Genomic DNA, 12,421 nt, shown 5'->3' with positions numbered 1-12,421 from the left:
ACTACATAGAAAAGGTAAGGCTGGCCATACACTATACAATTTTCTTGTTCAACTTTCCTTTAGATTTACCAAAACCATGTAATATAAGGTCAAGCCCTAATACTTTCAATTTGTATGCAATCAGGCAGGCCCTTGCACTACATAGTTTAAGGTAAATCTAAAGGAAATTGAATAAGAAAATTGTATAGTGTATGGCCAGCCTAAGTCTGCAGACAAAAGTCTGCAGATAATCTGCACGTGTGTATGGGGCATTACAACCAACAACTTAAATGTATTTTATTGGGATTTTATGTGATAGACCAACACAAAGTGGCACATAATTGTTAAATAAAAGAAAAATGATAAATGGTTTTCAATTTTTTTTACAAAATACAAGTAAATATCTGAAAAGTGTGGCATGCATCAGGGGCGTAGCTAGAGCATGGTGTCACTCCATGGTGTCACCCCCCCCCCAAAAAAATGATTCTCCGGTTTTCTGAAAGTGTGCCAAAGATGCAGCATGTGGGACTTTTGATGCACTTACAGAAAATGCAGAAAAAAAAACACGCAGCCTAATAGAAATCTGTAGGACTGCAGCTTTAACTGCAGGTAAAATGTAGGAAGACCCCCTTTACATTACACAGCTCCGTACCTCTGGACCCGTTCACATTACACAGCCCCCCTACCTCTGGACCCCTTCACATTACACAGCCCCCCTACCTCTGGACCCCTTCACATTACACAGCCCCCCTACCTCTGGACCCCTTCACATTACACAGCCCCCCTACCTCTGGACCCCTTCAAATTACACAGCCCCCCCCCACACCTATTGACCCCTTTACATTACACAGCCCCCCCCACACCTATCAACCCCTTTACATTGCACAGCCCCCCCACCCACCTCGGAACCCTTTTACATTGCACAGCCCCCCATGGGCCCCTTTACACTACACAGCCCCCCCATGGGCTCCTTTACATTACACAGCCCCCCCATGGGCCCCTTTACATTACACAACCAACCCCCCTCCCCCATGGGCCCCTTTACATTATACAGCCCCCCATGAACCCCTTTACATTATAGAGCCCCCCCCCCCATGGAACCCTTTACATTACACAGCCCCTTACCTTATTAGGGCATGCAGGATGGGAGACACAGGACAGCAGAGCAGGAGGCACTAAAGCAGAATGGGAGAGAGAAACAGCAACCCTGAATAAACAGCGGGAACTGCCGGAGTTACCCAATCACCTGCTCATTAACTTATAAAAGTTAACTCCGGCAGTGCCCGCTGTATATTCAGGGCTTCTGTTTCTCTCTCTCCCGTTCTGCTTTAGTGCCTCCTGCTCCGCTCTTCTGTGTTAGTGAGCGGCGGAGGCAGTCCGGCGGCCAGCCCTGGATGTCACGCTGGTGCTCCCTGACACCCCCCCAATGTGTGGCCCCCGGGGCGGACCGCCCCCCTGTTGGTACGCCACTGGCGTGCATTTGTATTCAGCCCCCTTCACGCTGATACACCTAACTAAAATCTAGTGGAACCAGTTGCCTTCAGAAGTCACCTAATTAGTGAATAGAAGCCCTGTTATAATCAATTAGTTGTTTTAGCCCAAGTGCTTTCACCCTACCCCACTGCAGATTGGCCACAGCACAGGTACAGCGTAGTGTACCCACAATTTTCATGCGGGTTAACTGTGCTTTCCCATACACGTCTATTATGCCCCGCAATTTTGATAGGTTTTCTGAACATGCACTAAAGATGCAGCATTAGAGCCACACGATTCTGGACAAAATAAGAATCACGATTTTTTGCTTAGAATAAAGATCAGAATTCTCTCACGATTCTCTGCGTCATCATCATCTTTTACATCATACAAAAAAATTAGGCTAACTTTACTGGTTAGTTTTTTTTAAGATTCATTAAAGTGCATTTTTTCCCAAAAAACTGAGTTTGAAAGACTTTGGCACAAATACAGTGTGACATAAAAGATTGCAACGATCGCTATTTTATTCTCTCGGGTCTCTGCTAAAAAATATATATATATTACACACACACACACATACATACATATACACAGGAGGAGTGGAGTCGGAGGAAATTTTGGGTACCTGTATTCGGAGTCGGAAAACAATGCACCGACTCGACTCCTACTAAATTTAGATTGGAATAAAAAAAAGCAAGTTTAAATGTCCCAATTCACAAAAAGTTATAATTAATGACTTAGTATAAGGAAACTTATAATTGAGGAGGCCAAATGTAAAAAGGGAGAACTACAGAAAGTTCTGAAAGGACGTTTTGTCTTCCTTAAAATGGATGCATGCACACGTCACAGAGTCAATTATTTTGCTATTAATGTTAGATTTGTGGATAAAAATAACAAAATAATAACACGGACCCTCGGATTAAAGGACACTCAGGCACATCACACCAGTGATTACCTTCAGAAGTTAGTGGAGGATGTTCTAGACGATTTTGAAATTACAAAAGGAACAGATTTTATGTGTTGTGACAGATAACACTTCTAACATGTTGAGCACAATTGAGAAGATGAACGCAGATGAAGAAGGTAACAGACGGATATTAGAGTTAGAGGAAGACAGCTCTGCAAGTATTGGAGAAAGTTTAGAAACTGAAGAGAATGCTGACATTTTTTTAGACAACTTTGTTGAAGAAGCATTGAAGCTTGCTACTATTCATCATATGCGATGTGCTGTTCATACACTGCAACTTGCCATAAGAGATGGATTAAAAGATCGCCATGCAGCTACACTAATTGGCAAATTACGGCAAGTAACTGTTGCATCCAGGGCCCCAAAAACAGATGCAATTTTGAAAAGACGTGCAGGAAAAGGAGCCATTTTGGATCAAACAACTCGCTGAGGAAGCACTCATTTAATGGTGAAGCGTTTGCTTGAACTTAAAGACTTCAAAGAAATGGACAATAAATATCTTGCATTAACTGAAAGCCAGTGGACACAAACAAAAGAGCTGGAGAACCTTCTTTCTCACCCCTTCACTGTCACCAAGAGGTTGTAATGTGACAATTCTAACTCTGGGTAAATTCCTATTGGAATGGAAGAGCCTGTTATATCGCCTGAACAGAAATGGAGGGTTAATAGCTGAGGGCATTGCATCTTCAATGATGAAGAGAGTCTTTTGCTGGAAAATGAAATCTTGTTGGCGGCTATTTATGTCGACCCAATGAGCCGACTTTTGTTGAACAGTGAACAGACTGGTACTGGGAAAAAGGCACTCTATGATGTAGCAGTTTGCATGAAGGGATTACGACCCGAAATACCTCCACAGGATGAAGTACTTTTAAGCAATAGTGGTAACTCAGGATCATCTTCTTCAAATGAAGAATTAGACTTTGATTCCTTCTTAGACAAAATGGAAGTTGCTAAAGGAAAGCGACGTCAGGAGTTTTATAAAGCACTAAAAGAAGTTGAAATGTATGATCGCTCATCAAAACTTACTGTTGAAGAAGCCATCCTTGTTTATCCAGAGATCGTTAGTGATGTGGCCAGAATAGTTACTGCAATGCCACCCACCCAGTCAGTGTCGAAAGATCATTTTCAGTCCTAACAATAATAAAGTCTGACTTAAAGAGGAAGTAAACCCTCCTCGGGAAGTTGTACCTATAGGTAAGCCTATGATAAGGCTTACCTATAGGTACTGTAAATATCTCCTAAACATGTACCGTTTAGGAGATATTTACCTTCGATGCATCCAGTGACGTCACCGGCGCATGCGCTATGAAGGAACGGCCGCTCGTGCCGTTCCTTCATAGCCCCGTGCCGTGACTGTCGGCTCCCGTGCGCGTGCGCGGGAGTGACGTCACCGCGGCTCCGGCCAATCAGATGGCCGGATGCCGCGATCCCGGACGACTAGACATGTCGCCCGTCATAGAGGTGAGCGGACGGCACGGCGGGGGCTCGTTCTAAGGTAAGTATTTCATAATGAGCTAGTATGCGATGCATACTAGCTCATTATGTATTTCTCTTTCAGGTTGTAGAAAAAAAAAATTTTTTTTACTGAGTTTACAACCTCTTTAAGAGCCTCTATGAAAGAGGATCTGGCAGAGGCAATTCTCTTCCTTAGAACTCTTACATTGAATTGATTTACAGATTTTGTTTTTGGTTCATATAGATAAGCTTTGTTTTTGTTCTACAACAACCAAATAATGTGGTTTGTATTTTTGAACTGGTAAAGTTCCTGTTCCTGATGTTTATGCCTGCTGCTACTATCCAGTCACTTGATTAATTAATAAAAAAAATAAAAAATAAAACTTTGTTGTTTTCATTGTGTTTGTCTTTTGCTTAAACTGTTCAATACAGTAGACTGTTGGCTTCCCAGCCAGTAGTCCTGTGGTAATGACATGCATGTTGCCTTTCTTTCCTTCAAGGAATGTATAAAATACATTCGCATATTAATACAGAGGAGTCGGAGTCGGGGAGTCGGAAGTACAAAAAACTGAGGAGTCTGAACATTTATATACCGACTCCACAGCCCTGTGTATATATATATATATATATATATATATATATATATATATATATATATATATATATACACATACATACATACATACAGTAAAACCTTGGTTTGAGAGTAACTTGGTTTTAGAGCGCTTTGCAAGACAAGCAAATTTTTAAAAGAAATTTTGACTTGATATACAAGCGATGTCTTGATATACAAGTAGCGTCATGTATGAAAAAGAAGAGAGGAGCCTCTAAAGTGTAGCAATATGGTTACATTTAATGAAGGTTCAATATTTAGCAACTCACATGGTTAATGATTAAAACAGGCAGATCTAAGTATGGAGGCATCTGGGGTAAAGCTGTGCACATAGACCATCCTCTTCATCATTTCCCTTCCCCTTCACCTTCCCCGCTGCACTCCACGAGTGATTCAAAGCCTCACTTTCAGATCGCTCTACTGCAGGCTATTCTTCCCAGTCAGGATTGCAGACTGACAGTGGTGAGAGTCAGTGGTTCAGAAGATGGTCTATGTGGACAGCTTTACCCCAGATGCCGGCATACTTAGGTTTGCCTATTTTACTCATCAACCATGTGAGTTGCTAAATGTTGAACCTTCATTAAATGTAACCATATTGCTACACTTAGAGGCGCTGCTCATCTCTCTTATATTCTGTAGCTCTGCTAGATTTTGCTTCTAATCCCCTTGGGAAGGCTGCATATTGTGGATGGACATTTTATGGTTACACAACCTATCACATTGCTATAATCTTTGTATATAGACTATAAAACGAAGGACTTGTGGAACTAATCATCTGAGTTTCCATTATTTCTTATGGGGAAATTCGCTTTGATATAAGAGTGCTTTGGATTACAAGCATGTTTCCAGAATGAATTATGCTCACAATCCAATGTTTTACTGTATATATATATATATAAATAAAATGTTTGGGGGTTCTAAATAATAACAAAAAATACTGATTTTAACTTGTAAGCAACAAGTGTCAGAAAAAAAGTCTTTGGGTTTAACTACCCTCACTTACAGCCGGAGGATCATTCCTGTAGGCTCGGTTCACACTACGTCGCTTCGACTTAGGGGGCGACCTGTGAAGTCACGTGCAGAGAACAGCTCTGTAAGGACATGCCGTTTTAAGATCGTGAGGGGGGGTGAATCGAGATCGTGATTTTTCAACGATTAATCGTGCAGCTCTATGCAGCATGCAGGACTTTTGATTCGCTTTCAGAAAACGCACCAAAAAAGTGGGACATAATAGAAATCTATAGGAAACCGTGGGTAACCCGCACAAAAACCGCTCGTGCACTGTGCTGCAACCATGCTTTGGCCAAACTGAAGCGGGGCAGTGGGAAACATCCTTGGCCTGCATTCACACCCAAGCAGAGTGTATTACTGGGATTTTGAACCCTTTTTTCCAGCTGTTTTATGAGCTTTTTATTGGACGTGTCGAGCTTCAGACCATTGTTTCCTGGTAAAAGCCTATGTGTACATAGTGTACACATAGGCTTTTACCAGCGTTTAGGAGCTGCTTCGGTTAGGGGAGCTTCAACCTCCCTCTCCTGAACGTAGAAGAATTGAGCTCAGGATAGGAACATTTTGACTGCCAGCAAATGCAAACTGCAGCACGATTTTACCATTTTTTCCGGTGGCCGGCAGTCAAAGTAGCCTGTATACGTGAAGTCTTAGAAAAGTAGTACAGCTTTTATGAATGCAGCAGGGGGGTGGTAAGGATGGCCATAAAGAGTACCTCCGACATATCCAGTGGCACATATTAACCCCCCCCCCCCCAACATGGCAAGATCACAGATGTGGGGGTATGGGGAGGGAGGGTATGCAGGGTTTTTATTCAGCGTCCCTAGTACTGATTAAAAAAAAAAAAAATCTGTAATCAAACTTAAAGTAGATTTAAAGGCCAAACCTGTTTTTTTTTTTAATAGAACATGGGAGGATTATATCACCAGTTGGATTTTTTTTGGGATGTTTCTGTCCCATTGAGAAGATTTCTCTTCACTTCCTGTCCCATAGCCAAACAGGAAGTGAGAGGAAATCCCTGAAAATGAAGGGAAATCCTTGGTGACTCCCAGTTCACCAGAATTTGTGTCCCCACTGGAAGATTATTCCCTTGATTACTTTTCTGGGGACAACCCAAAAATTGGGATTTTGTTTACTTTCACTGATAATGGTAAACAGAACAAACAGAGAGGGAGAATCTCCCTGCCAGGGGCACAGGCAGCAATACAAACTGACAAGCATTCTAATCCCTCTGCACTCTATCTAAAGCCAAAGAAAAAAGTTTTGCCTTTAGTTATACTTTAACCAATTTAGTATAACTAAAGGCAAAACTTTGTCTTTTAGTTTTGGATAGAGTGCAGAGGGATTAGAAAGCTTGTCAGTTTTGATTGCTGTCTGTGTCTTAGTCAGTAGATTCACCCTCTCTATTTGTCCTGTGTACAGTTATCATTGAAAGTATAAAACAAAATAAAACCCCCAGATTTTGGGTTGTCCCAAAAGGGACATCTTTCAATGGGGACACTTGTTCTGGTGACTTGGGGTCCCCAAGGAATTCTCTTCATTTTCAGGGGTTTCCTGACTCTCTCACTTCCTGTTCGGCTATGGGACAGGAATGGAAGGCAAATCTGTGCAATGGGACACAGATGGTGAAATAAATTCTGACAGGGGTTATAACCCTCTCTTTGCTTTATCCAAAATGAAAAAAAAAAGAAATTCTGCCCACAGTACTTTAAGCTTTAGTTAACCCTCTCCAAACATGAGCATTTTCCAGCTAGCTATCCAACGCCTATGCACAAAATTCCATATGTTCTCACTGTCACAGTTCACTTTCATATAGTACATGAGCTCTTTTTTTGGCGTTTTTAGCCACATGGGCGAACCTGCAAGCAAAAACCACATTCATTGTAAACATCGTCCCTTGTGGGGATTAAAAAAAAAAAAAAAGTATTTAAATGATTGTAAAAGGATCACCTTGTAAAACAACCCATTCAGTTTAAAATAGAAATGAAAAGGTAAAACATTTTTGTATAGATATATTAAAAATAAAAAAACAAAAACACAAGATTATAAATATTTTTTTTCTTTTATAAGTGATCACATTCCCACTGTTCTCAGCTGCCTAAGAGCGAGAGGAGGAGAAGCAGCAGCACACTGAGCTTCCCAGTGAATGGCTGTACAGCGGAGGCCTGTCAGGTCATCATAGGAGGAGAGCACACTAAATTCCCAGTAGAGATGAGCTCAGGCGTGTTCGAGTTTATACGTGCCCGATCCCGCCAGGAAGTCGACACTGCACTCCACTAATCACAGGCTGCTGCACAGATCAGGTAATTTTTCACTGCCTGTGATTAGCGGAGTGCAATGTCGAGTTCCTGGTGGGATCGGGCACGTATAAACTCGAACACGTCCAGGCTCATCCCTGATTTCCAGCACAGCTAGAGAACTGACCACAATGTGCTCCCATGCTTAGTGTGGTCAGTTTTCTTTTTATTAAAATAAAAAAGCAAATGGACTAGCAGGAACAGCAAGGATTTCACATAAAGGAAGCAATACAAAGTAGGGATCGACTGATATCGGTTTTTTGTTGGCGATACCGATATTTTGGCCATCGCATATCGGTAACGGCCGATATTTTGTACATCCTATGTCAGGTTTCCGAGACTAATCTTCTCCTCCTCCAACCATTAGGTGGTGATGCTCATGTAAGGGTAAAATTATGTCACATAGCATGATTCCGTTTACAAATGTTATTGAATATGCCACTCACATATGTACAAATTAAAGTTATAAGCAATTCCACATTAGCAGATCTGCTGGCAGATCGGTATCTCTCACCCTCTTGCTGTAAGTGATAGCTGGGTGATACTGCTCCATCCGGCATACGATCTCGGAGGTCACATGGTCTCGCCCGGTGTAACGTTAAAAAAAACCCTACCTCGTCCCTTCCTGTCATATACGTAATGGAACAGCTGAGCAGCTTAGCAGTGCGCATGCTCGGAGGGTAGGGAATTTTCACGCCTCAGTTGTTGCCGTGGTTACATTAAAACATCTCCGCTCCTCCCCCTGTCACTTCCCTGATCTTGGCTACTAAATGTAAAAGCAGCGGCGGGTCTATGAAAATATAAATCATGGAGCCGAGATCTCCGTGATTTATATTTTCATAGACCCGCCGCCGCTTTTACATTTAGTAGCCGAGATCAGGGAAGTAACAGGTGTAGGAGCGGAGATGATTCATGTTGCAGCGGAGATGTTTTAATGTAACCGCGGCAACAGCTGATGCGGTGTAACGTTACAACACACTACTGTGAAAATTACCTACCCTCCGAGCATGCGCAATGCTAAGCTCCTCAGCTGTTCAATGGCGTAGGTGCACCGGAAGTGACAAGGGTAGGGAATTTTCACGGGTATGGTTTTTTCACGGAACACCGGCGTGACCACGTGACCTCCAAGATCGTCATTTTATGCCGGATGGAGCGGTATCACCCGGGTGTCACTTACGGCAAGTGGGTGAGAGACTGATCGGTATCGGGGGCCGGGAGATAACGGGTGAGAGACAGAGCAGTATTGAGTGGATGCCAAACAGAGCTGTATCACCCGGGTATCACTTACAGCAAGTGGGTGAGAGATGCCTATCTGCCAGTGCCAGCAGATCTGCTAATGGAATTGCTTATATCTTTAACCACTTGCCGACCAGTCACATTGACTGTACTGCGGCAAAGTGGCTCATTCCCGTCCAGCGACGTAGACCTACGTCGCTGGACTCCTCCACCTGTGGGCGGCGCATGCGCGCCGCCAGAGGCTCGCTCCTGCGGTATTCAGTCACAGCGGGAGTCGGGCCAGGGGAGGAGCGGCAGTGATCACCGCTGCTCTTTCCCCGATCGTCGGGAAATCGAGTGTGGAGATCCGCCCGCTTGTGTAAACAAAGCGGGCGGATCTCCTAAGTGACAGACAGGGTCAGATTGCTGGGTTCAGCATAGCTGAACCTGCGATCTGTCCCTGTGTCACTCAGTCACCTCCCCCCACACATGTTAGTAAGCACCAGGCATACATTAACCCCTCCCTCTCCAATAAAATGAACCCCTTCCCTGCAAGTGTCATTTTTACAGTAACAGTGCATAGGTATAGCACTGATTACTGCAGTAATGTCACTGGCACCCCCAAAAGTGTCAAAAATGTCAGTCAAGGGTCCGATCTGTCCGCCGCAATCCCGCAAAAAAAAAATTGCAGATCGCCGCCATTACTCGTTAAAAACACCAAAAATGACAGAAATCTTTCCCTTAGTTAGTAAACGCAATAACTTTTGCGCAAACCAATCAAAATACGCTTATTGTGATTTTTTTTTACCAAACATAGGTAGCAGAAAACAAATTGGCCAAAAATGTAAAAAAATTTTGATTTTTACATTTTTTTGGGGGGGAATTTCATATAAAAAAATGTGAAAAATATTGTTGTTTTTTCAAAATTTACGCTCTTTTTTTGTTTATAGCGCAAAAAGTAAAAATCGCACAGGTGATCAAATACCACCAAAAGAAAGCTCTGTTTGTGGTAAAAAAAGGACGTACATTTCAATTGGGTACGACGTCGCACGACCGCGCAATTGTCAGTTAAAATCGCACAGCGCTGAATCGCAAAAAGTGGCCTGGACGTAAGACAGCAAAATCCTCCGGCGGTAAAGTGGTTAATTTGTACATATGTGAGTGGCATATTCAATAACATATGTAAACAGAATTATGCAATGCGAAGTCATTTTACCCTTACATGAGCAATAGTTGGAATATCAGCCAGTTCCGTGGCCGATACATATATATCGGCAAAAGTTAATATCGATATATCGGCCTTGCCAATGATCCCAAATACAAAGAGAACAGGATACTTTCTCTTACAAGTACATGGTACAGCAGCTGATTCCCGTATCAGGAATATGAAGTTCGGGGTTACAAACGCTTTAACCAAACCTAAGCTTTAAGTTATTAATAACAAAATAGTATCAAGAAAGAAGCAACCCCCTTTTATTGCTTACCCGAACGCACATGATTTACATTCCTTCCAAAATGTTTGAATCTAACATAACTACTCATCATTAGCTGGAAGCTAAGCTAGAAAAATCACCGCATCAATACAGGAGAAAAAACCCGGAAGCTCAGTTCAGAAACGACCGCTGTACAGCACGTGACTCTTTCCCATCAGCCTTCCTTAGCAGGTCCTGTCAGGGACGGTGTATATGTGTGTAGCAATTTGTAAATGTATCATTTATAAGTGATTTAATATTATCTATATGATTATATAAAGCTAAAAAAGCCAGCGTTGATGTTATGAAATATAATGCCTTTATACCACTTTACTTAGCAGTGACTGTGTTTACAGCTTGGACAGGACGCGCTGGTTTCCGGTTGAGAATTCAGCTCATGCTTTCTCAGTTGCTGAGCTCCAGCAAGTTTCTGTCCTGGTAGCTCGGAGATTCATGGAGCCAAGGATGCGGCAGAAGTTGGGTGCCGGCGATATGGATAGAGAATCTGATATGGAAGACGATGTGGAGGGTGACTTTACACTGGATGAAGTCATGCGGTTAGGAGGCACTAAGGTATGCTTTGACTTCCTACTGCTCAGTAATGTAAACAGCAAAAACGTGCTCAGTTTCCAGGGCTTGTTCAGACATACAGCAGCCCTTGTACATGGTTGATGGGGGGCTGGGAAAACCATATGTCACCTCTAGGGATGAGCTCAGGCATGTTTAGATCCTAGTCTGAGCACACTTACAGCGCAATTCCACTCAGTTTTGTGTTTATTAAAAGCCAGCAGCTAAAAAAACTACAGCTGCTGACTTTTAAAGAGGTTGTAAACCCAATAAAAAAAATAATAATAAAATAAACCCAGTAAGACAAAGGCATAATGATCTAGTATGCATCTCATCGCATGGCATACTATCTCATTACCAAATACTTACCTTAGAACTAAGCTCCCACAGTGCCAACATGTTCAGCTGTCCTGGTTTGCGTCCTCTGGTCATCTGATTGGCCGGAGGCACGATGACATCACTCCTGTGCATGCACCGCTGTTCACGGCACAGGGCTCTGAAGGAACAGCACGGGTGGCCGTTCCTTCAGTGCGCACGCGCTGTTAACGTCATTGGCTGCATTAAAAGTAAATCTCTCCTAAACGGTGGAAGTTTAGGAGATATTTAAAGTACCTATAGGTGAGACTTTAATAAGGCTTACCTATAGGTACAAGTTAACCACTTGCCTACTGGGCACTTATACCCCCTTCCTGCCCAGGCCAATTTTCAGCTTTCAGCGCTGTCACGCTTTGAATGACAATTGAGCGGTCATGCTACACTGTACCCATATGAAATTTTTATCATTTTTTTTCACACAAATAGAGCTTTCTTTTGGTGGTATTTAATCACCTCTGGCTTATTTCTTACAAAAAAAAAAGAAAAAAGACAGAAAATTTTGAAAAAAAAATAAAAATTTTCTCCTTCACTGATGTGCGCTGATGAGGCGGCACTGATAGGCTGCACTGATGAGGTGGCACAGATAAAGGCGGTACTAATATGCGGCACTGCTGGGCACTGAGAGGTGGCACTGCTGGGTGACACTGATGGGTGGCACTGATGGATACTGACTGGTGGCACTGATCAGCACTGTGCCCACACTCAGTGCCCATAGTGCTGCTAGTCAGTGCCCATCAGTGCCTAGGTGAGCATGCACTGACTGGCAGCACTATGGGTACTGACTGTGGGGACTGATGGGGGGCACTGATGGCGGGCAGTTGTGGCATTTTATTCCCCTCTTCTGTAATCAGGTCACTGGTGATCAGTGCCCTGATTACATTCCTGTGTGTTCCCTTACCGGTGTTCGGGCTCTCCTCTTCCTCACACTGCAGTCTCTGTGTGAGGAAGGAGAGCTGTTTACATATGAGGTCATCTCTCATTGCACGGTCCGATCACGTGG

General features: G+C 43.1%; 2 protein-coding genes across 4 annotated transcripts in view; one reads left to right on the top strand and one right to left on the bottom strand.

Moving 5' to 3' along the window:
- The window catches only part of NDUFAF7 (NADH:ubiquinone oxidoreductase complex assembly factor 7), an 88,696-nt gene extending 78,094 nt beyond the window's left edge, over positions 1 to 10,602 (bottom strand). For 2 of the 3 annotated variants that reach the window (XM_082251212.1, XM_082251213.1), the window contains exon 1: positions 10,492 to 10,602. In XM_082251212.1, the coding sequence (XP_082107338.1) occupies positions 10,492 to 10,552 (61 nt within the window). In that variant the 5' untranslated portion in view covers positions 10,553 to 10,602. The remainder of the gene's footprint in view (positions 1 to 10,491) is intronic. The other variant, XM_082251214.1, reaches the window with a different exon arrangement.
- A 247-nt stretch (positions 10,603 to 10,849) lies between these two features.
- Positions 10,850 to 12,421, top strand: part of CEBPZ (CCAAT enhancer binding protein zeta) — a 180,030-nt gene continuing 178,458 nt past the window's right edge. The window contains exon 1 of the mRNA XM_082251926.1: positions 10,850 to 11,052. Within this exon, the coding sequence (XP_082108052.1) occupies positions 10,933 to 11,052 (120 nt within the window). The 5' untranslated portion in view covers positions 10,850 to 10,932. The remainder of the gene's footprint in view (positions 11,053 to 12,421) is intronic.

Source organism: Pelophylax lessonae (genome assembly GCF_965119305.1).
Source record: "Pelophylax lessonae genome assembly, chromosome: 3".
Taxonomy (NCBI): Eukaryota; Metazoa; Chordata; class Amphibia; order Anura; family Ranidae; genus Pelophylax; species Pelophylax lessonae.
Note: the sequence above shows the minus strand (reverse complement) of the source record. Positions and strands in the feature narration are given on the sequence as shown.